At 45.0% G+C, this 27,914-nt stretch overlaps 2 protein-coding genes across 13 annotated transcripts in view; one reads left to right on the plus strand and one right to left on the minus strand.

Moving 5' to 3' along the window:
- pikfyve (phosphoinositide kinase, FYVE finger containing) lies at positions 1-26,368 on the plus strand. 7 transcript variants are annotated; one of them, XM_053680686.1, is made up of 42 exons: positions 1-155; positions 3,244-3,434; positions 4,063-4,101; positions 4,333-4,491; positions 7,001-7,110; positions 8,115-8,286; positions 9,468-9,675; positions 10,384-10,473; positions 10,588-10,723; positions 11,837-11,994; positions 13,017-13,128; positions 13,217-13,364; positions 13,472-13,690; positions 14,103-14,165; positions 14,283-14,412; positions 14,591-14,771; positions 14,887-14,961; positions 15,079-15,186; positions 15,466-15,606; positions 15,729-15,858; positions 15,980-17,238; positions 17,345-17,445; positions 17,560-17,631; positions 17,743-17,914; positions 18,040-18,218; positions 18,346-18,459; positions 18,558-18,666; positions 18,753-18,907; positions 19,112-19,208; positions 19,521-19,581; positions 19,671-19,805; positions 20,437-20,557; positions 20,986-21,081; positions 21,174-21,257; positions 21,383-21,480; positions 21,594-21,653; positions 22,050-22,226; positions 22,637-22,740; positions 22,952-23,080; positions 23,268-23,529; positions 23,624-23,698; positions 24,794-26,368. In XM_053680686.1, exons 2-42 carry the CDS (start codon positions 3,254-3,256, stop codon positions 24,907-24,909), a joined length of 6,336 nt encoding a protein of 2,111 aa, XP_053536661.1. In that variant the 5' UTR covers positions 1-155; positions 3,244-3,253; the 3' UTR covers positions 24,910-26,368. The 7 variants fall into 7 exon arrangements, with proteins under 7 accessions (XP_053536661.1, XP_053536663.1, XP_053536659.1 ...); XM_053680684.1 differs by lacking the exon at positions 1-155 and adding an exon at positions 307-701; XM_017469371.3 differs by lacking the exon at positions 1-155 and adding an exon at positions 308-701 and having other exon boundaries at positions 13,472-13,639.
- The window catches only part of ankrd44 (ankyrin repeat domain 44), a 25,639-nt gene continuing 22,494 nt past the window's right edge, over positions 24,770-27,914 (minus strand). For 5 of the 6 annotated variants that reach the window (XM_053680690.1, XM_053680693.1, XM_053680695.1 and 2 more), the window contains exon 28: positions 24,770-27,743. In XM_053680690.1, coding sequence (XP_053536665.1) covers positions 27,712-27,743 — 32 coding nt within the window. In that variant the 3' untranslated portion in view covers positions 24,770-27,711. Of the gene's footprint in view, positions 27,841-27,914 lie in introns of all 6 variants that reach the window. The other variant, XM_053680696.1, reaches the window with a different exon arrangement.

Raw genomic sequence — 27,914 nt, forward strand, 5'->3', positions numbered from 1 at the left:
CTACCCAGATGAGACTCCCTTTTCTATCTGGCTAGCGGCTTAACACAACTCATCATGTGAAATGGATTAAAACGTCGAGCAAGCACGTGTGTTTGATCTTAGTCCGGATGTTATAGTTATTCTGTAGAAAAACAACAACAACAACAACAACACAGGTACGTGGAGGTTGTTTCCTTACAGCCGGCTAGTGATGTGATTTGAGCTGGAAGGCGGTTAGCAGGTCATTTAGAGTGATGTGTTGCTGGTGTTAGTGATTAAAACCATCTGGTGGTTAAAGTCTTTAATGGAAACGCAGTTTGGATTGTATTCATCCTAGCTAGCTAGATAACCGGGTTGAAAACAATAGAAGCTGGAAATGATCTTCTGAGCATGTTTAGTTTAGAATCCATGCATTCATGATGTTGAGAGTTTATCATCAATGTTCGTGTCAGAGTGATAGATAGATAGATAGATGGATGGATGGATGGATAGATGTCGTGTAGAGATTTATAACGGCTTCTGCATGACTGCTGTTGTGAGTAGGCTGTGTTCTGGAGACCTGTATCACATGACCTGATGAGCTGTGTGAAAGCACTGCTGTAGTTTGTGCACCCGGAGCTCCAGGATGCTGATGGTTCAGACTTACTCTCGTGGTTTTCTTTTAAATGATCAATCACTATGACCTGTTCACTGCGACCTGACTCAGTGGCTTTTAATAAGCGGTAAGAGTTCACTTCGGTTTTCATTTCACATGCTGTGCAGTCTGTGTGCGTTTTAGCCATTTTGTTTTGGCAGTAGGGAAACCGGAAGTGAGCTGTTATGTGATTGGTGGTTTGACGTCCCAAAAAAACAAACAAAAAAAAAACTTTCAAACTACTTGTTAGCTGAGTAGTGACATTAGGTGGATATAAGCCAATTTTAAAGTACATATTTGTAAGCTGTCGGTTATGTATGTGCGTTTTAATTATGCACACCGGAAGTGTGCAGACCGGAAGCTGAAAGTCGTGGTACAAACCGGTTGCAGTCCGTGAAGAAATTTCTGTCCACAATTATTTATTTATTTATTTATTTATTTACTTACTTACTTACTTACTTACTTACTTACTTACTTACTGTGTTTGTGTCCAGATTCTTCTTCAAATTCAGGGTTGTTGTTTTGTTTTGTTTTGTTTTGTTTTGTTTTTTCGTGTAATTTGGAGTTTAATCCTGTCTGTCTCAAAGTGGAACCGATTCATCAACTCCTATCAGTATTATTTATCAATAGTAATATCAATTTTATTTGCCCTATTATTATTATTATTATTATTATTATTATTATTATTATTAGCTAGTATAAGTATAGTACCTGTGCACAGAACAGGACAATATAACTACACAGAAAAGGACAATATAAATGCACAAGACAAAATAAATGCACAGGACGAGACATTATAAATGCACAGGACGAGACATTATAAATGCACAGGACGAGACGAAATACATGCACAGGACGAGACGATATAAATGCACAGGACGAGACGATATAAATGCACAGGACGAGATGTTATAAATGCACAGGACGAGACGATATAAATGCACAGGACGAGACGATATAAATGCACAGGACGAGACATTATAAATGCATAGGACGAGACGAAATAAATGCACAGGACGAGATGTTATAAATGCACAGGACGAGACGATATAAATGCACAGGACGAGACGATATAAATGCACAGGACGAGACGATATAAATGCACAGGACGAGACATTATAAATGCATAGGACGAGACGATATAAATGCACAGGACGAGATGTTATAAATGCACAGGACGAGACGATATAAATGCACAGGACGAGACGATATAAATGCACAGGACGAGACATTATAAATGCATAGGACGAGACGAAATAAATGCACAGGACGAGACGAAATAAATGCACAGGACGAGACGTTATAAATGCACAGGACGAGATATTATAAATGCACAGGACGAGATGAAATAAATGCACAGGACGAGACAAAATACATGCACAGGACGAGACGATATAAATGCACAGGACGAGACGTTATAAATGCACAGGACATTATAATTACACGGAACAATATAATTAATGCACAGGACAGAACAATATAACTACACAGGACGTGGGCTGTAAACTATTGTGTATTTAGCAGCATAAGTATAGCAGAAATATTGTCAGCAGAAAGGTTCATATAACAGTGATTGCTGCTTTGTAAAGTGCGGTGTGCAGTGGCTCATGTTTAACAACATGCCACTGCTTTGAATTCTATGAACTATGAGAAGCTGTAACGTGCTCTTACGAATTTACCTAAGCTGCTTAATATTACAGGCTGACAATTATTTTTTAGAAATCGCAAGAACCTCTGTGAGATTATTTTTTACGTTTATTTTTTGTTACCGTGGGTTACACCGTTAAGTTACACCCATAACTCTACACTGGATGAATGATATACAGAGCACATCATGTCTAGGGGCTGTTCTGTACACAGGCTTCAGTGGAAAATGAATCCTCGGTCTAGGAAAGTTGTTCTCATTTCGCATGAATCGTCTCACACAGAGACCGCAGGTGCACGAGGTGTAGTTTTACTCTTTTTGTTAGAGTTTTCTATACAGTAACATGCACATTTCTTCAGAATGGAAAAAAAAAACAATAGCGTTGTCTATAAAGTGCAAGAACAAATTAAACAACAACGAAAAAAGAGTCCTATAAAATGATTCTTTTTCTAAGCGCTTGTCCCACACCGACTAGTACTAAGGTGGACCGGTTTACTGAGCTGGTTTATTCGGAGTTGACGTGTAGTACTTGCTGACGTTCTCAGCTTGACGTTGAGGTAATATTTTTTTTTCTTCGTGAAGATCTGGTCCGGACACGTTCGTGGTTTTGTTCCTTTCCAGTTAAATGAGATCAGTTGGCATGGTAACAGTGTAACAGTCGTGATCAGGTAAGGAAGTACAGTACGTGGAAAAATCGCACGTTAAGGGGTCAAGGGTTTGTGCATGAGGTACGAGTTAAGCATTCACACCTGTAACTAAATGACGAGGCCAGTGAACGGAACGGAAATAAGTGGGAACGAGTCTCCGTGAGACAAGAAAGTAAACACCAGACACTCTTCCTTTTTTTTTTTTTTTTTTTCTTTCTAAGAAACTGTGGTCCACTGTGAAACGCTAAAAAAAAAAAAAAATGACACGTACTTCACCACGTGAAGTGGTTTACTACCCAGCAGAAGTTTACGGTCTGTTATGTTGTCATGTCTTACAGGGGCAGTGATATGGCTGCTGACGACAAGTCCACGTCGTCCTCGTCCACTCTGGACTGGAACTCCGAGCCGCCCCTGTCTCCCACCAGCCCCTCTCACCTGACTCACTTCAAACCCCTCACCCCGGACCAGGACGAGCCCCCGCTGCGTTCGGCCTACAGCTCCTTAGTCAGCCTCTTCCGCTTCAACAGAGGTGACTGATAGTGGTTTCACAATGCTTCCTGAGAACTTTTGCCCTCTCTAATAACTGGATCAGACAGTTTCCGATACTAAACTCTGCTCTTTAAGGGACCGTACCGTATCCGGAGTTAATAATTATGCTTACGTATGACCGTGTGCGCTAAACATGAAGCGTGACGGTGTAGATTTCGCGTCGTTATGCCTTTTCACAAGCGCATGGAAGATTTGGGACTTTTTAAACACTTGGATAATAACCGTGACGTTTCCAAGAGTTTGGAGTCATGTGATGGATGTGGAGCGGTGCCATGGAGTAGGAATTTAATACGCAGAGTCATGCGGTTCTCCAGCCGCGCTCTAACCCGCTTTCTTTCTTCCTGTTAGTGAGTCATATTAGTACAGAGCTGGAAAAGGGCCCGTCTGGTCAACAACAATTGTTGAGTACGAATTTAAAGACGTGACGTGTAAGCTAGCTCGCCGGATAGAGCCAAGTTAGTAAATTACGGTGTTTTATATAATCATGTGGACATTTGCTGATCATTTTAGAAAGAGGGGGAAGAAGGGGAAAAAATAACTTAAACCAGGAGGAAATGTAATTACACGGTGATTTTTAATATCTAATTTCTGCCTTTTATTCTTTTTAGAAAAGTCAGGTGCAAACATTGCACCAGCAAAAAAGCTTGGTAAGTCTGGCCCTTGTTATACAAAAAAAAAAAAAAAAAAAAAAAATGAAAATAAGCACAGAAAGGAATTGTTTAAAAATAAATAAATCACAATTCAGGGAAAAGAAACTCAGCAGCCTGGCAGCGGTTGTGGGTGCGATTCCACTTATACCAGAACCATCCCATCATACTGCTGTGTTTCTGTCGCTGGGGCTGAAGTTCAATCTTCTTGCTTTCCTACTGTGCACGCAGAGGAAGGTCGGCCTCCTTCGGCGGCTGAGAAACCCGAGTCTGCTGCACCGTCACCGCAGGGGGATCGCCGGAGCTGGGCCGGTTCCTCACTGTCCACACATGGCTCTGGGACACACCGGAAACATTCCGACCTGGTCAGGAGAACCTCTACTGCTTCAGGTAAAACACACGCTTCTGCGTATTGCTAATCCGCTTTGAGCTAGTCATAATGGTGCAGTTGTCGTCATTCAGTCACATGACCAACTTGACCTGCAGTATTTATATTCTTATTTTAGTATTCGGTGGCAGTGTTACCCCGACCGTCTGATCAGTAACCCAGAGTCTTAGACGAGATAATAGCTGAATTTATTAAAAAAAAATGACCCTGTTCAAAAGTTTACACACCCTCGATTATTAATCCCGTGTGTCGTTACCTGGATGATCCACGGCATGATGTGTTTATGTTTTGTGAGAGTTCTGCACGAGTCCCTTGTTTGTCCTGCCCACTGTTCGTCGGAAAAATCCTCCAGGTCCGGCACATTCTTTACTTTTCCAGCATCTTCTGCATATTTGACTCCTTTCCAGCAGCGGCTGTATGATGTCGAGATCCGTCTTCTCACACCGAGGACGACTGAGCGACTCGTCGTCGGGGGGGTGTAAACTTTTGAACAGGATGATCCTAAATGACCTTATTTCTCCGATCTTATCTCGGGACGCATTACATAACACGGCTCTCCTCTCATAACGGTATTCAGGATAACAATACAGTACATCTCTGAAATTTCGGCTTTCCGATGCGTGCGTGTGTGCCGTAGACAGGCGTCCTCCACCGATACGGTTACGGTGTTGACTCTTGCGCCGGCTGTGTACCGCTCTGTCATGATAACACTTTGTTCATTCACTCACTAGAACGCATACTAAGAGCGTAATTTGACATCATGAATACATCCTTCGACATGAACGATATTTAATACCGACATGAGGTACACTGCCTTTTTTTTTTTAACCTGTAGGTGGCGGTCAAGTGCAGTTTTAGCGACTTTAATCGTTACGTTTAAAATGTCTGGTCTGAAGCAAAATGTGAATATTGATATGCAGGTAACACTGAGGTGTTCTTCATTGGGCCTCTGGTCAGGATCAGGGCCTGGAAATCCTGCCAGGTATTTTAGTTCATTTCAAGTAAAGTTTAAATATAAAGCTTTGTTCATCTTCTCTTCTGTTCACAGTGGATTGGGAAGGTGAGGGTCCTCTGTACTTTTGTGTGTGCGTGTGATCTGTGTGTGCGCTGGGGCTCTGAAATGGTTTGATGCTTGAATTCAACCAACGTTTGTTTATTAATACTGTCGAGTGTGTGTGTGGTTTGGAACTTTAACCTTTCTTATATCAGGGGTGTTCAACTAAAATTTGTAATGGACCAGTTACGTAAAATTCTATCCGGATATACAACTGTCACGACTGAATGGCGACGGAGATCAGTTTAAGTTTATGAATAAGATTACGTGTAGTGTTTATGCGTAGTTCGGTGTCTTATGGTCCTGAAACGGGCCTAATTTTGTTTTAAAGCTCTCATGTGATAGGTTTACGTGCGTCCGAGCTCTAAAAACACTTTAACGTGCTCATAATTACCCCCAGTATTCGGTTCGTTCTAAACTCCTCCTTTCAGAGAGCATACTCTGCTCCGATCGGTCAGACGTCCCAGTCTGTCGTGATTGGTCTACCGCTTAAAAAGGAAACGCCCACTAGCGTAACTACCGGTTCAGCTCCGCCTGTCAGCGAGCAGCCGATGAAGACCAGAGGCGGGGCTTTTTGTTGCACACCTACGTAGGGTTAGTACAGGAAGTAAATCAGGAATCGCTAACGACTCGACTCAGCTGTTCAGAATCGATTCCTTCTTTTGGGAGTCGATAACTCCGTTTGTCCTGCGCTTTGATTTTGTAAACTTTGCGTTGTGACTTTTTACATTCACAAACAGATACATATATATAACACACTACATGAAAGGGAATATTTGAAAAATCATAATAGGTGTACTTTAAACATTTTGTATTCTTTTGGCGATTCTTCGCTTCAGTCGTTCACCAGTGTGCTGATCGGCCCAGAGAGTCTCTGAATGTTTTCTATGAACGCGCTCTTCTTTCAGGCCCGATGTCTCGGGCTAGTCTCGGGTCTGTCGATCTACCGCGAGTTAAATCGTCGATGTGATCGGATAAACCGCAACAGCGCTCTGAAATCGTTTCTCTGGGTCCGCATCCGGGTCGCGATCCGTCGGTTGAAGACCCCTGTTCTGAAGCATGTCGCATTTTAACTACCTAGGAGTTTATTTTTCTTTCAATGACCATTTAATTATCGTTGGCTGAAGGCATTCTGAGACGCGCAACAGCTGCACTATAACATCACATTCCCTTTTGTTTTGTTTTTTTTTGTTTTTAACCTGATTCGCGTTTCCTGTGTTCACAGAACTACTCACGGTCTCGTAACAGTTCACTATAGCTGCCATTGTTTTTTTTTTGTTTTTCTTTCCTACTTTAGGGCTCACATCAGATCATGAGTTGGTATGTGACCATTTTTATGGACGAGGTGAATGAGACGCATTGAGTCGATCATAAGCATGAGCGGTGTGAATATTCTCTCGTTGTGCACGTCACGTACGTTTGTGTACGTTTCGATTATTTATTTATTTTCTGTCCAGAGGGACGACGAAAGTCGGAGACTCCACTTGCGAGCCATGACCCTCGAACAGCCGTCCAACTCCGTACTGCTCTGAAGAGACTGAAGGAGATCATGGAGGGAAAGAGCCAGGTAAGGATTTGGGGTTGGGGGGGGGGCATTCATTCTCATGAATGTCCCGTTCTACCAACCACATCCCACAGGATTCGGATCCGGTGACTGGGAAGATCACTGAACTCATTGTCATGTTCGTGAGACGAGTTTTGCTTTGGGATGTGGTGCAGTATCGTGCTGGAATGATCACAGCCATTAGAAGATGGTAAATTGTGGTGATGAAGGGATGCACATGTTCAGGAACGATACTCGGATAGGGCGTGGCATTCAAGCCATGATTGAAGTGTTTGAAGAAAGCATTCCCCACACCATTACACCACCTCCACCAGCCTGGACTGTTGACACAAGGCAGGTTGGGTCCATGGATTCATGCGGTTGCTGCCAAATTCTGACCCTAACATCTGTGTTCCTCAGAAGAAATCGAGATCCATCAGACCAGGCTACGTTTCTCCAGTCTTCACCTGTGCAGTTTTGGAGAACCTGTGCTCACTGCAGCCTCAGCTTTCTGTTCTGGTCTGACAGAAGAGGAACCCGGCGTGGTCTTCTACTGTTGTAGCCCATCTGTCTCAAGCTTTGACATGTTGTGCATTCTGAGATGCTTTTCTGCTCACCACAATTATACAGAGTGATTATCTGAGTCACTGTAGCCTTTCTGTCAGCTCGAACCAGGCTCGCCATTCTCCATCGATCTCTCTCATCAGCAAGGTGTTTCCGTCTGCAGAACTGCCCTCACTGGATGTTTTTTTCTTCATTGCACCATTCTGAGTGAAAATCCCAGGAGATCAGCAGTTATAGAAATACTCACCCCAGCCCGTCTGGCTCTGACAAGCATACCATCACCGAGATGATGCTTTTCCCCATTCTGATGGTCGATGTGAACATTACCCCAAAGCTACACTGCTGCCGTACGATTGGCTGATTAGATCGTTGCAAGAATGAGTAGGTGTGTGTGTGTGTGTGTGTGTGTGTGTGTGTGTGTGTCTAAACCCGCTTTTTAATTCTGTGTGACTTGCTGCTGACAGGACAGCGATCTGAAGCAGTACTGGATGCCGGACAGCCAGTGTAAAGAGTGCTACGACTGCAACGAGAAGTTCACTACGTTCCGCCGGCGCCACCACTGCCGTCTGTGCGGGCAGATCTTCTGCAGCCGCTGCTGCAACCAGGAGATCCCCGGAAAATTCATGGGATACACGGGTGAGTTATTAGGACCTCGAAGCTCGCAGCTCAGCACTGTCAGTATCTTCTGTTCACATTCACCCTCGCAGAGATGTTATTTGTGTAGATATCGCACTATAACAGAGACGCGTGGATCTGAGGAGCTGCCATCACACCGATATGAGTGCATGTGTTCCAGCAGCCAGACGTCCTGTTATTACCTACTCGGTGGTCTCTAACAAGCACTTATCATCGTGTACATGCCCAAGAGTGTCTGTGTGATGAACTTCGACCTTAGCGTGTAAGAATCGTGTGTTAGAAGTGTTATTTTGAACAATCTACAAACACCTCTCTCTCTCTGTCCCTCTCTGTCCCTCTCTCTCCCTCTCTCTCTCTCTCTGTCCCTCTCTCTCCCTCTCTCTCTCTCTCTGTCCCTCTCTCTCCCTCTCTCTCTCTCTCTGTCCCTCTCTCTCCCTCTCTCTCTCTCTCTGTCCCTCTGTCTCCCTCTCTCTCTCTCTCTGTCCCTCTCTCTTCCTCTCTCTCTCTCTCTCTCTGTCCCTCTCTCTCTCTCTCTCTCTCACTCTCTCTCTGTCCCTCTCTCTCTCTCTCTCTGTCCCTCTCTCTTCCTCTCTCTCTCTCTCTCTCTCTCTGTCCCTCTCTCTCTCTCTCTCTGTCCCTCTCTCTCTCTCTCTCTCTCTCTCTCTCTCACTCTCTCTCTGTCCCTCTCTCTCTCTCTCTCTCTGTCTCTCTCTCTCTCTGTCTCTCTCTCTCTCTGTCCCTCTCTCTCCCTCCCTCTCTCTCTCTCTCTCTCTCCCTCTCTCTCTCTCTCTGTCCCTCTCTCTCTCTCTCTCTCTCTCTCTGTCCCTCTCTCTCTCTGTCCCTCTCTCTCTCTGTCTCTCTCTCTCTCTCTGTCTCTCTCTCTCTCTCTGTCTCTCTCTCTCTCTCTCTCTGTCCCTCTCTCTCTCTCTGTCCCCCTCTCTCTCCCTCTCTCTCTCCCTCTCTCTGTCCCTCTCTGTCTCTCTCTCTGTCCCTCTCTGTCTCTCTCTCTGTCCCTCTCTGTCTCTCTCTCTGTCCCTCTCTGTCTCTCTCTCTGTCTCTCTCTCTGTCCCTCTCTCTCTCTCTCTCTCTGTCTCTGTCTCTGTCCCTCTCTCTCTCTCTCTCCCCCTCTTTCTCTCCCTCTGTCCCCCCCCCCCCTTTATGCGTGTGTATTCTTGATGTAGGTGATTTGCGGGCATGCACATACTGTCGTAAGATTGCACTGAGCTACGCGCACTCTGCTGACTCGGCGTGTATCGGAGAGGATCTGACCGCGCTGTCGGACTCTCCGTGCTCTGTGTGTGTGCTGGAGCCGACCGAGCCTCGCACGCCCGTCGGCGGACGCAAAGCCAGCCGCAACATCTTCCTGGAGGAGGACCTCGCCTGGCAAAGGTGAACACGGGGCAGCAAAAAGCAAGAGGAAGACTTCCAAACCAAATAAATAAATAAATAAATAAATAACTTAAAGAAGTTTCACATTCAGTTGATCTTGTAACTGTTTGTGTTCGATGTCGTGTTATTTCTTATCTGTCCTCAGCGTTTGCCTCAGTGTCTGTCATACACATGAATCTCGTCTCTGCTTCTATTCTTTTAACCATCTGAAAAGCAAGTGGTTGAATGCAGTTAAATCTGGTCCTTCTTACTATTCGTAAAACTGAAGCTTGCGCGTGCGTGTGTGTGCGTGCGTGCGCGTGCGTGTGCGTGTGTGTATTAAACCAGTGTAAGAGGTTGCGTCTGTACCAGCTGTTCTCATTGCTATGTAAGCAGTCTGCTTTTCTTTTCTTTTTTTTCTTTGCTCATGTTCAGCTGACCTTTTTTCAAAGCACGTCTTTTCTCCTTTCTCTTCATGCATAGAAAAACTCCCATTGGGATGAGGAAGAAGTGAGTCTCTGGTGTTTGCACTGTTAGTTGACATTTTGAGGCTTCCATTGTTGTAGATGTAGCGATCGCAATATCCGTCATGCATGACACGCATGTGTTTTACTAACCAAATATCTGTAGGTGGCAGGAACTGACAGTCACCATCTTATTCATTTTAGCTTATTTGGGGTGTGTGTGTGTGTGTGTGTGTGTGTGTGTGTGTGTGTGTGATTGGTGCAGTTTGATTCATCAAGAGTCTCAAAATAGCGGGCTCAACTCTAGACTGTCTGCAGTGCAAGAAGATCTGGGCAAATCACCAGCACGGAAGAGGTTAGTGTGAGAGTGTGTGTTGTGTATCATGATTTTATGGATTTATTTTAGCCGCGTCACTCCTGTTTACAGAGTATACGGCCATGCTGAAAGTTTGCCTTTGCCTCTCTGTAGATCAGCTAGTGTGACCAACTTGTCTCTGGACCGTTCAGGCTCCATGGTTCCGTCATACGATAGCTCGTTGAGCCCCCAGAGCAGCCGAGCCATGTCCAAACCTGACCACAGCGAAGAGGAGCGCAAGATTCTCTTGGTACACATCCCACACCAGAAAAATCACACCAACAACACTATATATATATATATATATATTTATTTATTTTCTGAAAAAGGTGGGACTAATCAACTGCGTTGTTTTGTTTTGAAGATAAACGTTTATTTTGAAATGTGATGCATGCAACACGTTCCAAAAAAGTTGGGACAGGGGCAGTTTAGGACTAATAGCGATGTGAGAAGTTGAAATAAGAAGGTGATGTGAAACAGGTGAGGCGATCGTCTAATCGTAGTATATAAGGTGCCTCCAAAAAAGGCCGAGTCCTTCAAGAGCGAGGACGGGTCGAGGCTCGTCGATCTGATACAGATGCGTCAGAGAATAATCCGACACTCTGAGAAGAACGTTCCCCAGAGACAAATCGGGAGGATTTTGGGCGTTTCACTTTCTACAGTGCACAATATAATTAAACGATTGAAGGAATCCCTCAGACATCACTGTGTTAAAAACCGTCATGAGACTGTAATGAGATCCTGACATGGGCTCGGGAATACTTTGGTAAAGCTTTGTCGGTCGACACCATTCGCCGCTGCATCCACAGATGCGAGTTAAGGCTTTATTATGCAAAGCAGAAGCCGTACATCGGCACTGTCCAGAAGCTCCGCCCACTTCTATGGGCTCGGTCTCATCTGAGATGGACAGTAGCACAGTGGAGTCGTGTTTTGTGGTCCGACGAGTCGACATTTCAAATAGTTTCTGGACAGAACAGCCGTCGTGTCCTCCGGGCCAAAGAGGAAAAGGACCGGTCATAATATGTGTGTAGAGGTCATAATATGTGTGTAGAGGTCATAATATAAATGTAGAGGTCGAGTCGATGACGTAGAAGTCATCAAAATAAACAAATCTATAACAAGGTTTCTATGGTAAAAAATTAATAAATAAATAAATAGGGTGCCTAAAACCTTTGCAGAACTGTATAATATATATATATATATATATTAGTTGGTTAATGTTGCCATGGGTTATTTTTATTTATTTATTAATTTATTTATTATGACATGACTTTCACTCTCTCTAGTTTGAAAGTGTTTTTACGTGACAGGGATCTTGTCTACGTTTCTTTTACCTGTATAATTGTCCACATTTATTTTGTAGGATTCGTCTCAGTTGAAAGACCTGTGGAAGAAAATCTGCCACAGCAATACCGGGATGGAGTTCCAGGACCACAGATATTGGCTACGTACTTACCCCAATTGCATTGTGGGTAAAGATCTAGTAAACTGGCTCTTGCGAAATGGCACCATTTCTACTAGGTAGGTATATAACTAGCATTCACAGAGCTAAGACTGCGCATTGTGGTCTTGGATCATTGTATGACAAAATATTATGGAACAGACTGTTTCAGTAACATTCGGGTTTTCCCCAACATCAAAACAGCTCCTGTTTATTATCAGTGTATTACCATTCCACTGCTTTACCGTAATGTAAATGTATACTCTCTCTCTCTCTCTCTCTCTCTCTCTCTCTCTCTCTCTCTCTCTCTCTCTCTCTCTCTCTCTCTCTCTCTGCCCCCCCTCTCTCTCTGTCTCTTCCTCTCTCTGCCCCCCCCTCTCTCTTTCTCTCTCTCTCTCTCTCTCTCTCTCTGCCCCCCCCCTCTCTCTTTCTCTCTCTCTCTCTCTCTCTGCCCCCCCCCTCTCTCTTTCTCTCTCTCTCTCTCTCTCTCTCTCTGTCCCCCCCCTCTCTCTCTCTGTCTCTTTCTCTCTCTCTCTGTCTCTCTCTCTCTCTCTGTCCCCCCACCCTCTGCCCCCCGTCTCTTTCTCTCTCTGTCCCCCCCTCTCTCTCTGTTTTTCTCTCTCTGTCCCCCCCTCTCTCTTTCTCTCTCTGCCCCCCCCCCCCTCTCTCTCTCTGTCTCTGTCTGTCTCTCTCTCGCTCTCTCTGCCCCCAACTCTCTCTCTCTCTCTCTCTCTCTCTCTCTCTGCCCCCCCCTCTCTGTCTCTCTGTCCCCTCTCCCTACCGTACAGACTGTATGGGAGAAACCTTTGTGCTGTTTCTTGGCAGCAGTCCTCTTAGAGTGAACAGTTTGGAATGATAAAGCCTTCTGCAGTCAGTTGTATGTGACTAGGATGGAAATTAAGAGTCACACTGATGCTAGAGAAAGTTAGTCATGGAAAAACAAAAAAAAACAAAATATTTCTAGGGTTCTTAACTAGATTTATAATCTCGGCTACGACGTTGAGCCTTGGTGTGAAAATGTTCTCAAAACACGTTCATTTAAAACCTCTTGAACATGTTGCTCTTTGTTGTCGTCCCCCACACACACACACACACACAACAGGGCTCAGGCCATAGCTATTGGACAGGCTCTGGTTGATGGCCGCTGGCTTGACTGTGTTACTCATCACGATCAGATTTTCCGTGACGAGTACGCTCTGTATCGCCCTCTTCAGGTGAGTGATTTAAATTACATTTGTGTCACTACTTTGTAAGTGTGTTGTACTAACGATGATTGTTGTTGTTGTTTTTTTTTTTTTGTAGAGCACAGAGTTCTCAGAGACTCCGTCCCCAGATACGGACAGCGTGACCTCCCTGGAAGGACACTCGGAACCGTCATGGTTCAAAGACATCAAGTTTGACGACAGTGACACGGAGCAGCTAGCTGATGAAAATGACTTAATAACAACAAGTGAGAAGATTCTAGATACGACAGGTTACATGTTTCATCAGTGCATATCCATCTCTTTTATTTATCTGTTTATTTTTTTAAAAAAAGACTGTATTGCTGTTATTCAGGCTCAACCTGCCCCAGCAAAAGGACATCAGTCAGTAGCTTCCATTCAGCAGTGGACAGCGATTCAGCTGCCTCCATTAACCTGAACATGGAGCAGGACAACGTCAACTTCCACATCAAGAAGCAGGCCAAGTACCCTCACGTGCCTCCTCACCCGGCCGAACAGAAAAGTATGACGCACTCTGACCCGTTCGCCCCTGACTCTGACTTCCACACACCAAGTGAGGACAGGCTTAGAGACCTACCGGCCATCTTCATCCTCGTACCGCATTAAAACGGCACTAACTCGTTGCCCTTTTATTTTTTTCCCCCCATGGCATGACTTACCACATATTCAGTTCCCTCCTTAAAAAATTCCCAGACATGAAATGAACAGTCTTTCGCAACACTAATTGCATAACCGCCTCTCTCTAAAAGCCTGAAGCTGTACCATACTACGTTACGTTCAGAAGCATGACTTGCACTGACTCCTCCGGTCCTTCCCTTACTCACGCTTGACTTCTAGCTCCTCAAAAATATCTGCCATGATACTGACTGACTCACAGCCATTACAAAGAATGAATCGGTTGTCATCTGATGTTTTCTGAGGTGTTGCGTTGTCTCTGTCTCACTCTTTCTGTGCTCATCATACAGCCGAGGTCCTCGTCACAGAAGACGGCGGGCAGCATTTATCCATTAGTGATGCCTTTATTAAAGGTATGTATTCTTCACGCATAAATCATTCGATTTTTTTTACTAATTAAATCTGTTCCCCGGGTGAGTTTCTTTTTCTTCTCTTATATATATAATTATATATATACTTTGCATCGGCAGAGTCTTTGTTTAATCGGCGTGTAGAAGAGAAGGCTAAAGATATGCTCTTCACTCCACTGGGTTGGCACCACAGCTCGCTAGACCAGCTGAGGGAGGAGAATGGCGAGAGGAAGGCTATGGAGAGACTTCTGTGAGTCATTGAGAGCACACAATGCTGGCAATACCTTTTTATATATATATTTATATATATATATATATATATATATATATATATATATATATATATATATATATATATATATATAAATATATATATAAAAAGTTTAATGCTCATAGGTCGAGGAAAAATTTTCACCTTCCACTTTCAGATCGGCCAACCACAACCACATGATGGCGCTGCTGCAGCAGCTGCTCTACAGCGAGTCGCTCTCTCTCTCCTGGCGAGACATCATCGTGCCCGTGGTGCGGCAGATCGTGCAGACGGTGCATCCGGACGTTCGCAGCCACGACGATGACATGGACATTCGCCAGCTGGTCCACATTAAGAAGGTAGGTAGGATCTCGCGTTCTCATCTCACTGATCAATGAGCGCTGCACTTTCTTTTGTGTGTGTGTGTGTGTGTGTGTGTGTGTGTATAAGAAAAGAGCGTTTGTTCTTCTGTAGATCCCGGGAGGAAAGAAGTTCGACTCCGTCCTGGTGAACGGCTTTGTTTGCACTAAAAACATCGCCCACAAAAAGGTGCGTGCATTGTTTTGTTTGTTTTTCTTGGTGTTTTGTTTGTTTTATTCATTACGTGGATGTGTTACGAGTGCACGTACGCAACCTTCTACCTGACTGACCGTCTCGTATTTCCAGATGAACTCTTATATCAAGAACCCCAAGATCCTTCTGCTCAAGTGTTCCATTGAGTATCTGTACAGAGAAGAGACAAAGTTCACCTGCATTGACCCCATTGTGCTTCAGGTATCTCTCTGTTTTGATGTAACGTGTAGTCTGTGACCCAAAAACAGTCCAATCGGAGAACCGACAAAGCTTAAGTCATATTATCGATGTGGTACCTTGACAGCTGCCACTGTTGGGCCCTTGAGCAAGGCCCTTAACCCTCTCTGCTCCAGGGGGCGCTGTATCACGTCTGACCCCAACTTCCTAACATGCTGGGATATGCGAAGAACAGAATTTCATTGTGCTGTAATGTATACGTGACCAATAATGACTCGTTATCATTATCATCATTATCTATAGGAGCGAGAGTTTCTGAAGAACTACGTGCAGCGAATAGTCGACGTTCGTCCTAACCTGGTGCTGGTAGAGAAGACGGTGTCGCGCATCGCTCAGGATATGCTGCTTGAGCACGGCATTACCTTAGTCATCAACGTCAAACCTGTTAGTTGCTTCTTCTTTGGCTGCGCAAATAAGCTAGCAATGAAGGCTTCATCAATACGCCTTGACGTTATTGGCTAGTCTTGTTTTTGTTTATTTCTCACGTCTGCTTGTTGTCTTCGTAGCAAGTGCTGGATCGAGTGAGTCGAATGACTCAGGGAGATTTAGTCATGTCTATGGATCAGCTTTTGACCAAACCTCGCTTGGGAACGTGCCACAAATTCTACCTTCACTCCTTCCAAATAAACACTAATAGTAAGTGTGGACTTTTTTTCTCCCCCCTCTTTCGATAGTGTCACTCTTGTGGTGTATCGTGTTCGGCAATTTTTAACGGATTTCTTACGATCGTGTTCTGTTGGGTCTCTCCCCCCCCCAGATGAAATGAAGACGCTAATGTTCTTCGACGGGTGTCCTTCTCATCTGGGGTGCACCATCAAGCTCCGTGGTGCCTCGGAGTATGAGCTAGCCAGAGTTAAGGAGATCATTATGCTGATGGTGTGTGTAGCTTATCATTCTCAGTTAGAGATTTCCTTCCTTATGGATGAGTTTGCGATGCCTCCTAGTCTTTCTAAGAGCTCGTCGTTCCACTGCCTGCTGGAGAGCGCGGCCGAAGAAGCGGAGAAAGAGGTGGACGGCGAGAGCCAAGGGAACCGAGCGGAAACAAGGGAGGAGCACGTGGAGTTCCAGTCGGAGGGTGACTTTGACTTTGAGCCAGGGCTTCAGGAGATAATAAAAGGCCACGGTAGGCAGGAGGAGCAGCAGCAGCAGCATTCCACCTTCGAGTCCTCACTGAAGGACGGAGAAAGTCCTAAAGGAAGCAGAAATGACTCGCCTATGTCTACGATTTTCGCAGAAGGAGATGAGATAAAGACCTCCACTCCCCTGTCCAGCCAGTCGAACCAGCCGCCGCGCGTGTCCCCTCCTCATCTCTCGTCTATGAAGGAGATCGTAGATGAAGAGGTGAAAGAACCAGCTGAGGCCGTGAGAAATCGAGAGGATGAGGACACCCTGGTGCGAGTGGACAGCACCAGTTCAGAACCACCACTTGCTCCGACGCAGCTCTTCAGAGACCCTCTGCAGGATGACAGCGGTCTGTTCGTGGCTGAGCAGGTGGCTTCCGTAGACGATCGGCTTAAGTCCATCTCGGCCAGCTTTCGGCAGGAGTTGAAGGACGTTATCCTGTGCATCTCGCCCTTTATGACCTTTCGTGAACCCTTCTTGCTGACACCAGCTGGCCTACGCTGCCCGAGCCGTGACTACTTCCCCGAGCAGGTCTACTTCTCACTGCTGCTAAACAAGGACCTCAAGGACATCGATGGCCGCCGTAAGAGGCTCCTCCTCAAGGATTCCAACCCTTCTAGTAGTTCTCTGAGCAACGGGTTCGGGCCACAGCATCGCCCGGTCAGAGTGTCGCCTCCCCATAAACTCACTACTACCTGCATGACGCAGCAGCTGAGCAACAGTCAGGAGCTGGCACGCATGCTGGCGGACTACCGCGCTCAGGGAGGACGAATCCAGAGAGACATTGACCCGTTTGCTCAACCCACGCAGGCCCCGAATACGAAGGCACCAGTCAAGGCGGACAGTGAGGAGGAGAAAGGGCCAGGGCAGAGCGACATGGTCTGGGCTACCAAGGTAAACCGGTCATAATGTGAAATCATCATGATGTAAAACGCTTGCACGGAGAGGTGTTTGTTTATTTATTGATTTATTTAATCATGTATTTTTCCCTCCCGTGCAGCTCGACTGCCTGAATCCGATAAACCACCAACGGCTGTGCGTGTTGTTCAGCAGCTCGTCCCCACAGTCCAACAATGCCCCCAACCACTGCGTCAGCCCTTGGTAAATCCTGCTTATCGTCGATCAGCGAGACTCCTCTCTTCCATCAGACAGACGTCTAGGTGAAATTCTGAACCTGATGTAAATGAAATTTAAAATTATTCTTTTTATTTTTAGGATTGTGACCATGGAATTTTACGGGAAGAACGACTTGACTCTCGGAATATTTCTGGAAAGATACTGCTTCAGGTATCACTATTATAACTAAATGGCATTAATGAATGACTTCGGAAAGCATAATAATAATAATAATAATAATAATAATAATAATAATGGCTTCTGTTTGTTTGTGTAATACAGGCCATCTTACCAATGCCCCAGCATGTATTGCGAAACTCCCATGGTGCACCATGTCCGCCGCTTCGTGCATGGCAGTGGCTGTGTCCAGATCGTTCTGAAAGAGCTCGATTCACCCGTGCCTGGATACCAACACACTATCCTCAATTACTCCTGGTGCAGAATCTGCAAACAGGTATTTGGGTCTGATGAAATGGCAGTCTGCTTTTCCAGAGCTGTAAACGTTAGCTACACGCTACCTCAAACGAATTTGGAGACGTTCGCTGTCTTTTGTGGTGTTCGTTCTTCCACTGGTTACAGGTTACTCCGGTCGTCCCCTTGTCCAATGATTCATGGTCCATGTCCTTTGCTAAATATCTGGAGCTGCGTTTCTACGGCCATCAGTACACTCGCCGTGCCAACGCCGAGCCATGCGGACACTCCATCCACAAGGACTACCACCAGTACTTCTCCTACAACCAGATGGTGGCCTCTTTCAGGTGAACATCATATTTATTTATTTATTTATTTATTTATTTATTTACTGCCAGGTTCACTTCTTCAGAAATGGTTTTCCTTTTAACGTTTATATTTAACGAATATATTTTTGCTGCTCCTTATCTACAGCTATATCCCAGTGCGACTGTTGGAGATCTGCCTACCTGCTCCTAAGATCATCATCAGGAACCAGGGCCCCAGTAAGACCATTCTGCAACAGGACCTCAAAGATTTTGTGCTGAAGTAAGAACTTTTTACCTGGCCTCTAACCCCTACGACCATTTCCCACTCCAGTGTCATCTCTTGTTAAGTGGACGGATTTGATTCCCTCTTTCGAACAGGGTGACCCAAGTGTACGCCGCGATAGACGACCGCCTCACCTCTCTGAAGACGGACACGTTCAGCAAATCTCGAGAGGAGAAAATGGAGGACTTGTTTGCGCAGAAAGATGTAGGTTGGAGGCATGGATTCGAGGCAGTTTTCCGGGGCCCGAGATGTTTAATATCATCTCTGCGTTTCTTTCTGTGCGATTTTAGATGGAGGAGGACGAGCTGCGCAGCTGGATGGAGAAGCTGCAGGGACGTCTGCAGGCCTCGAGCGCGGACACGCCGCAGCAGCTGCAGGCCGTTCTCGAGTCTGTGGTGATGAAGAAGCAGAGCTTGTGTGAAACGCTGCAATCTTGGAACATCAAGTAATAAGACCCTAATCGCAATGCCTTATCAGATCTATACACCGCACATACCGACCGAGGAAATTAGGCGAACCCTGAATTTAAAATAATAATAATAATAATAATATTTTTTTCAAAAGTATTCTTTAGTGTATTAGGGTCAAAGGTGAAAGGTGTTGGAATATAATTGTGTAAATCAGTTGTATGACCCCGGGTGTGTGTCAGACTGCAGGACCTGTTCCAGCTGGAGAAGGGCAGGAAGCGTTTGTCTGTTCCACCCAGCCCTGGCAGACACAGACAGCCCACCAATGATGAGAGCAAGGTAATACAATATATATATACAATATATATAATGTGTGTGTGTGTATATGTATATATGCGTGTGTGTGTGTTTTTTTATATATATATATATATATATATATATATATATATATATATATATATATATATATATATATATATATATATATATATATTCGTTAGAATGCAGCTTGTATTTCTAGTGATCAAAAAGTGCTCATTCTATTACATTCCAAATTAATATCGACCTTTTTTTAATGTACAAAGTGATTTTAGAAAAGACACATGCCATAATGTTCTGCGTTTTTTTTTTTTTTTTTTTTAAAATTTACAGACGAGTGTCTTGGAGTCATCCCCTCGCAACCCCTCCCCTGTGGTACAGAACGGTGAGAAAGGTAAGTTCATTAACAAATTATTGTATAGAACTTTCCGGTACGTTCAGATCGTCTCGTACGGATGACCGAGCCCGAGCTCTATTTTCCAGCGTTGGAGGATCGTCACCTCAGCACCCTGCCTTTAAGCACAGGATCCTCGTCCTTTCTCCTGCCATCGCCAGCCGAGCAAAGCTCCGAGGTCCCCACGTCCGGTCCTTCCTTCCATGATCAGGACTCTGAAGGAGGTGACACACACACACATACAGACCTGTCCAGGTTGATTTATTAACAGACTGGAGAATATCACGTGTTTTAGATTTGCTTTACAATGACTTATGAAATAGAACGGATGATGTATATCATTTTAAAGGGGTAGTTCACCCAAAAATGAAAACTCTGTCATCAATTACCAATCACCAATACCGGAGTCACATGGATTGCTTTTACAATGAGCCTTTATGAACTTTTTGGTTACTTGGACTTTAATGGAGGGACAGAAATCTTCCAAGTTTAATGAAAGATTCTTCCTTTGCGTTCCGAAGAAGAACGAAAGTCTAACGGGTTTGGAACGACGCGAGGGCGAGTAATCGATGACACAGTTTTCATTTTTGTGCGAACGAGCCCTTTAATAATTAATCAGTAAGCAATAACTTTGTCATTTTTATTATATGCTAATGCTATATGCTATATAATGCTAATCTAAGCCTTGGATGTTATCATGCCCTGACCTCTGACCTTTCTGAACTCCCCTTCTTTGCACTTAGCTTCATTTGAACAATTATTCTTTGTAAATCACCTTTTTAGTGCAGTGCCCACTGAGTACACATCGTAGTCCATGAGTCGTACAATATAACCCCCGTGCCTCGTCTCTCTCAGAGGTGTTTGATAGCCACCTGCAAGGTTCCAATGACAGTCAAGTAAAGGAGAAGACCACCATGAAAACCATTCTGGCCAACCTGTTACCAGGAAACAGTTATAACCCTATTCCATTACCGTTGTAAGTATCGTATTACATTTTATCGTTTTCTGTACATACTTTATACCACATCGCTGTCGAATACTCGATTCTGATTGGTCGGAAGGTGTGGATTCATTTCCTGTGATACAATAGCGCAGCTCAGACAGCAGTTCCTGGCTGCAGGGTTTATATTAACGCACGTATTCGAATACGCTCCGTCAGTTTTTACGGTAAATAAAACGCCGGGACTCGTGGCAGACGCTCCACGTTACCGGCTTAACGAAACGTGTAGTTTCCGATGAGATCGCTATCAGATCGCTGTGGTATAAGAAGAATAAAACACGTCATGCTGTGCTGTTCTAGGGAAATAATAACGATGGGTAAGGGTCATGTGTTTTTATTCCTTACACACCGTGTGCTTTTTATTCCCTCCTCGGATTCCCGGATCTTGTCGTGTTTTGTATCAGCGACCCGGATAAACACTACCTCATGTATGACCACGAGCGCGTCCCCATCGCCGTGTGCGAGAGAGAGCCGAGCTCCATCATCGCCTTCGCTCTGAGGTAATCCGCTTTTTATCCGGTCCAGTCTCGCGCCGCCGACTCCTTCCTGCTTTGGTTCTTTAAGCGTTGATGAAATGTTTTCCCTTCTTCAGCTGTAAAGAATATAAAACGGCTCTCGAAGACCTTTCAAAGACTACACTGAAGTCGTCTGGAGAGGAGATCTCTCAGACCAACAGGTCTCCGAACACATTCATGATAATCAAATGACTTCTCTGTTCATGCGATTGTAGGATCGTTACTGCGCGTGATCTCGGACTGGTCCCGCACTGATCCGTTCTTCTCTCATTATTATTATACGTAGTTCCGGAGAGAACAAGGTGAAGAGCAGCCCCGCCAAGGTCACCGATGGCGGCAGCACGTCTCAGCTTGGCCGTGGCAGCGTAGACGCAGACCCACCCAGTGAGTAAATAAAACACCGGGACGTCTCGTCCGCTGGATTTCTCAGAAGACGATGTAAGCCTCAGGTTTTAAGCATCTCCGTTTAGAACATCATTCTTCCCTTGTTCTCGCAGAGGAGCCCGAGGGCGGCGACAAACAGAAGAAGCAGACGGGGAATCCGCACATCGAACTGCGTACGTGTTTTTTCTTTTTCATTAATAATAAAAATGTATATTTATCGCTCGAAGATCTGACCGGCTTTATACATTTCGAACAGTATCGTAACGATTTCGTCCCGTATTATGTTCCAGGTTTTCTAAAAATATAATATACAATCAATCATAGTTACTCATAATCATCGTTCCGTCCATCGAAAACGCTCGTCGTCGCCCGTTACGCTGCTTAGCCGCCAAAGCGTCGGATGAATTGTTTATCGCGAATGTCTTCTTCTTTTTTTTTTTAATATATCAGTCAGGGTTATGGTTTGAACTTTTATCAGCACAACCACACAGTATAACCCTTAAAAACGATCACTGTGTAGATTTCCGGAAGATTCTCCTCACTGTAATTCTCCGTTCACATCTCCACAGAGTTTTCAGACGCCAGCGCAAAGTTCTACTGCCGCATCTACTACGCCGAGGAGTTCCATAAGATGAGGGAGGAGGTGATGGAGAGCACGGAGGACGATTTTGTCCGCTCGCTCTCTCACTGCGTCAACTGGCAGGCTCAAGGTGGCAAATCGGGAGCCGTCTTCTACGCCACCGAAGGTGACTCTCAGAAATTCAAAACGGGGACCGCCCTTGAACGTTCTTGTGAGTTGTGTAAGGTTGCCCAAGCCTTATCGCTGGGTTATAGCAAGACGAACCAGATGAGCGAAGAGAGCTTCTAAACCAGGGCTCTCCTTGAGTTCGAAGTTCATTAGGTTCCACTCGCTCTCTCACTTTCGGTAGGCATTTTATCCTGGTCGGGAATCCTGGGATTTATACACTCGTTCTCACACGCGCACACTCTTCCATGTAAGGGCGAGTTATGTTAGCCAATCCACGTACTGGCATGTGTCTGGGATTCGGAGGGAGGAAACCTGCGAACCTGGAGGAAACCCACACAGGGAGAACATGCTTGTTAGGTTTTATTATCGTATAGTAGTGGAATTTAAGTCCTTGTCTTCTCTCCTCAGACGACCGGTTTATTTTGAAGCAGATGCCCAGGCTGGAAGTGCAGTCCTTCCTGGATTTTGCCCCACACTACTTCACTTACATCACCGGAGCAGTTCAACAGAAGGTAGCTACGATTCGGTTTCTCCTCCTCAGCTCATGGCCTGTGAAATGATATCGTCTGCATATTTACCCAGCGACAGATTTGAGTATATTGAAGGCCGCAATCCGATTGGCTCCCTAAAGGTCTGTTCTTAAAACTGCCATTTTGATGATATATATTTGGTATTTGAACAACAATCCGTCTCTCTTCCCTCTTTCCCACTTCCTGTTCTCAGCGTCCCACGGCACTGGCGAAGATTCTGGGAGTTTACCGTATCGGCTACAAGAACTCGCAGAACAACACGGAGAAGAAGCTCGATCTGCTCGTGATGGAGAATCTCTTCTACGGACGCAAGATGGCGCAGGTGTGTGAGGCCGCAGAGCGCGTCCGCTCGGACGCCGGTTAAACCGTCCGGGCGATTACTGACTATTTTATTGTCGTCGCCGCGTGTTTTGACCTCATAATGTCTGTCCGGTCAGATAGTCGTGGAATCGGTCTTAGTATCGTGCTCAGAGACTCACCCTGGAACGCTGTGGTTTATACTCCCCCAGGTGTTCGACCTGAAGGGCTCTCTGAGGAACCGGAACGTGAAGACGGAGCAGGGTAAGGAGAGCTGCGAGGTGGTGCTGCTGGACGAGAACCTGCTCAAGCTGGTGCACGATAATCCGCTCTACATCCGCTCGCACTGCAAGGCCATCCTGCGTGCAGCCATCCACAGCGACGCCTACTTCCTGTCCAGCCACCTCATCATCGACTACTCGCTGCTGGTGGGCCGTGACGACGCCTCTGACCAGCTGGTCGTGGGGATTATAGGTACGTCGTCGGAGCAACACGGCGTTTGTGTTTGTGTGTCTTCTCCAACGTGAGAAGTTCATGACGTGTGCCGCGTGTCCCGTTCTGTTTCCAGATTACATCCGGACGTTCACGTGGGATAAAAAGCTTGAGATGGTGGTCAAGTCTACGGGAATTCTCGGCGGGCAAGGTTAGAGTTCTGTAGAAAGTGCGAATGATGGTATTTTCTTCTTCCTCGACTCCAGAGAACATTCCAGCCCAATGTAACTTTTTATTTATTTATTTTTATTAAGACTAAGTCGGGGTCATGTACTCATGTTGTTGCAGTGTGGGTCTGACCTTTTAAGACCACATCTAGCTGTTGTGTTTAGAATTTTTAAGCACTTCCATCCACCATGAAACGAAGGACTGGGAGCAGGTTAAAGTCTCACTTTTTTATTATCAGGCATCTTATAGTTTTCTCTAAATAAACTCATTACCTAGTAATGTGAGCGTAGCACAACGTATGAGATCGACCGAGAGATACTGAGAACTAAGTCAGGCGGTACCTGCCTATAAGCGACGAGTCAACCGATTTAGGGTTTTTTTAAATTATTTTTTTAATTGATCCTGAATGGAAAATATATCACCCGGAGTAAAATATTGCTGAATTTTAGCACACAACTCAACAGTACTGCTGTACTTTATCGATATCTGTTAGCTATTAATAAATATTAAATAAGTAAATAAAAGATAAACATCCAAAATGAACTAAAAAAAAAATGAACAACATTAAATAACAGATTTAATTTTTTTTTAATTAAATTTGAATAAAAAAAAAAAAAACACTTCGAATAACACAACAAAATTGGTCAATGATTAGTTTTTATTTAGCCTCTAGAGGCCACTCTCGTGCTGTGCTGTGCTGTGCTGTATCACCACCACGAGCGGACCTTTCTCAGCCAAATCCGATCGATCAGTCGAGCTCTTATGTTTAACGCAAACATCCTGGTTCATCAGGGGTACGCGATGGTAATATAAATATTATATATTACGTAACCTTTCATTTTATTTACATCGCAAGAAAAGTGCAGTGTATAAATGTAGTTCATACATATATATAATATAACGATCGTATATATTTGTATGTGTGTGTGTGTGTATATATATATATATATATATATATATATATATATATATATATATTATATATATATATATATATATATAAACCTCCACTACATGGTAGTCGTTCCTGCATCCTTGCTTGACATGACGTGTGCCGTGTGCTCTCACTGCCCCACAGGTAAAATGCCCACGGTTGTGTCTCCGGAGCTGTACCGTGCCCGCTTCTGTGAAGCCATGGACAAGTACTTCCTAATGGTTCCTGACCACTGGACTGGACTGGGCGTGAACTGCTGAGTGCTGAAACCGCACTAGATGCCACAGTAGACAATCCACACAGACTGGAAACCGTTTGCACACGGCGAAATGCCACGCAGTACACGATTCAGTTTAAATGCCAAGATAAAAGGTCACTGGGTTTCAAAACAAACCTTAAAGGACAGTTGCACTGAAATGAATTAACAAGCTACATCCCTGTAATGCTAGCTATATATATATATATATCATAATCGAAACGACAGATAATGTAAAACTTTCGTAAATGTACAGAGATTATGTAATTAAAGATTATTAACCCTGTTCAGGCCTTCACTGGGACGCATTTTACGTATTGCCGCTTTAATCAGAGCACCTAGGTGATCTACTTGTTTTGAGAAGATCTTTTACAACCGGAGATAACGTTTTCAGATGTTTCAACCATTTCCAGGAAGATTCGACGAGTATTAAGGACAAACGTGATGGGGTTTAAAAGACATAGTTGAATATACATCGGCATTCCGCATCATCACTGCCGCTATACCTGATACACTCCTAACAGCACCATAATAATAATAATCATCCTAATAATATATGACCACTGGTAGACTCATGGTGGTCCTTTTTTCCACTGGAAAAAATTCTCCCCGGCGATCCCGTGTAGCTTCGTCCTGACCAGATGAAGTCCGTTTCACTTCCGGGTTGTAACGCGACGACACGTGGAAAAAGTTCAAGAGGGGTGCGAATACTTACGTACTCGCGCCAGCCACCGCAAGCGGACCGTGTCGGGTCGACGTCATAAAATGATAACTTTGCGTACGTCTGTGAATGCACGCGACTCTCCTTTTGATAAAGCGTCCCTAGAGTACTCCGGTGCATGGTGGAGGACACGGACAGCGGGAGAAACGGGGGAAAAAAAGGCACGACACACACAACGTTTTATAAGGATACGATTTATAGAAAAGAAAAGAACGTTCAGCCGACCAACAGCGTTTCATTTCATACTGCATGAGGAACATGTGGCGCACGACAGGATTGTCATGATTGGCAAAGCGTAGTCTTAGTCTGGCATAATACTGATAGATTTCACGTCTGTGCTTCATTTCACTCACTACTTATCCAAACCCTACGGAGAAAACCGGTTCGTCGTGTGCTTTACTTACACGACGTGTGTGTGTGTGTGTGTGTGTGGATGAAGCAAAATACAGAATGTGCTAGCCAACATTGTCAGATGTATTACACACACACACACACATATCTCAGTATAGTGAAAACACACGAGTACAGTAAGAATCAACCACCCAAAAATGCATTAAATCCCCTCTTCACATTTTCAAAAACAAAACAAGGCACTGGACAAGCTTAGGAAACTGGCACATAGTGGACAAACGATTAGGATGTCGGGGGGGAAAAAAAAATCCAAAACACACTTTTTTTAACTCAATTTTTACTTTTGGTCATGTGATCATACTCGATCGTCTCTTTTGGTCGATTTCATTGGTCAAAATTTCTATAATAACAACCGAAGGCTAAAAATTGAGCACCATCTGATCCACTTCGAGAAACTGGTTCAGATTATTACAATTTAAAAAAAAAAAAAAACATTTTAATAAACAATCGAAAGGTGAACAAATACGACGTTCTTCCGGAAAGCCTGGACCTCGGGGACTAAATCCGAAGAGGAACACGACTCCGAAGACCGGGATGGTTCTTCACGCTTCGTCGCTCAACTCTCTTCCAATGATAGTACCGTGTTTGTTTTCTTTCTCTATTCGTGACGAACGCTCTTCGGACACGAGCGTGTCGGCGGCGGTGCCCGCGCGGCCCCGCGGAATCGTTTTCCTTTTAATACTGTCAGTGTAAACGATCGTTAAAGTGACGGAGGAACACTCCCCGAGGTTTAAATATACACCTTCATTAGGTTACGTTCTGCATTGTAATAGACTGTCCGGGACCGTTTGGTCATCGTATCTATCGAGTCGAATTCCGATTCGTTTACACACGTGAATCTGCGCTCGCACGTTTCTAGTCCGACTTTTTTTTCCTTTTAAAAACATATATATATATATAATCGGTCCCGATCGGTCTGTGGCAGTAGTTTATAATTCCCTGTTTGCCTAGAAACAACGTCCTTGGTCCTTAATCCGAACTAAAAGGACTACACGAGGACCTGTTAGTGAGGACCTGTTAGTGAGGACCTGTTAGTAAGAACTGTTTAGTAAACAACAGACCAAAGCTTGTGCTTCTCTGGGGTTTGAGTATATACAGCGTACCCTAAGTGTGGTTGTGCCGAGTCGATATTTGGCAAATTTATCCCATGAACGAATATTCCGAAAACATTACACGCATCAGGTAGGTTAAAAGGAATGATAAAATGGCTTTCCAAAAGTTTCTGTGTAATCACAGGAAGTGTACCGTCGTTCTCGCCGAAGGCTGATTTATGCTTTTCACGCCAACGAGCTCTTCGAGATGAACGCCGCGACGGCGTTCGACTTTACCGTACATCGATAAGAGCTGCTAGTATCTTAGAGGATGTTTTCCGCGAGGTCTCGTGATCTTCGTACTCGTGTGGCTACGCGAAGCATAGACCAGCCTTCGGCGTTTCTATTTCCTCCGCGCGTGGAAACGGAGGGATGTTCGTACGGCTTCCGGGAGGTCCGCGGGTTTGAGTGCTGTGAGAACTCTAGAGGTGGAAAGGTGGTGTCAGGACTCCAGAAATGGGCAGAGGTCAAAAGGTCTCCGAGTCGGAGTCGTTCTCGGTGGTCGCGCCCTCGCTGGACGGGTCGGAAGGATCTCTGGGGCTGCGTGGAGCCTGACGGCCCTTGGCTTGGCAAGGAAGAGATCTCAACAGGGTGCCTGGAGAGGGAGCGTCGGAGCTGCAAGGGGAGCAAAAAGGCATCATGGTAGCCAGAATGAGAGCCAGGCACTCAGCAACCTCCGTGCTAGGAGCGCAAGCCAGAGCAGGAGTGAGACCTGAAGAAGGGAGAGAGACAGGGAGGACAGGCAGGAAGGAGGACACGGAGGGACGGGGAGGCGATGGGACGTAA

This window comes from Ictalurus punctatus, chromosome 6 (assembly GCF_001660625.3).
Source record: "Ictalurus punctatus breed USDA103 chromosome 6, Coco_2.0, whole genome shotgun sequence".
Classification (NCBI taxonomy): Eukaryota; Metazoa; Chordata; class Actinopteri; order Siluriformes; family Ictaluridae; genus Ictalurus; species Ictalurus punctatus.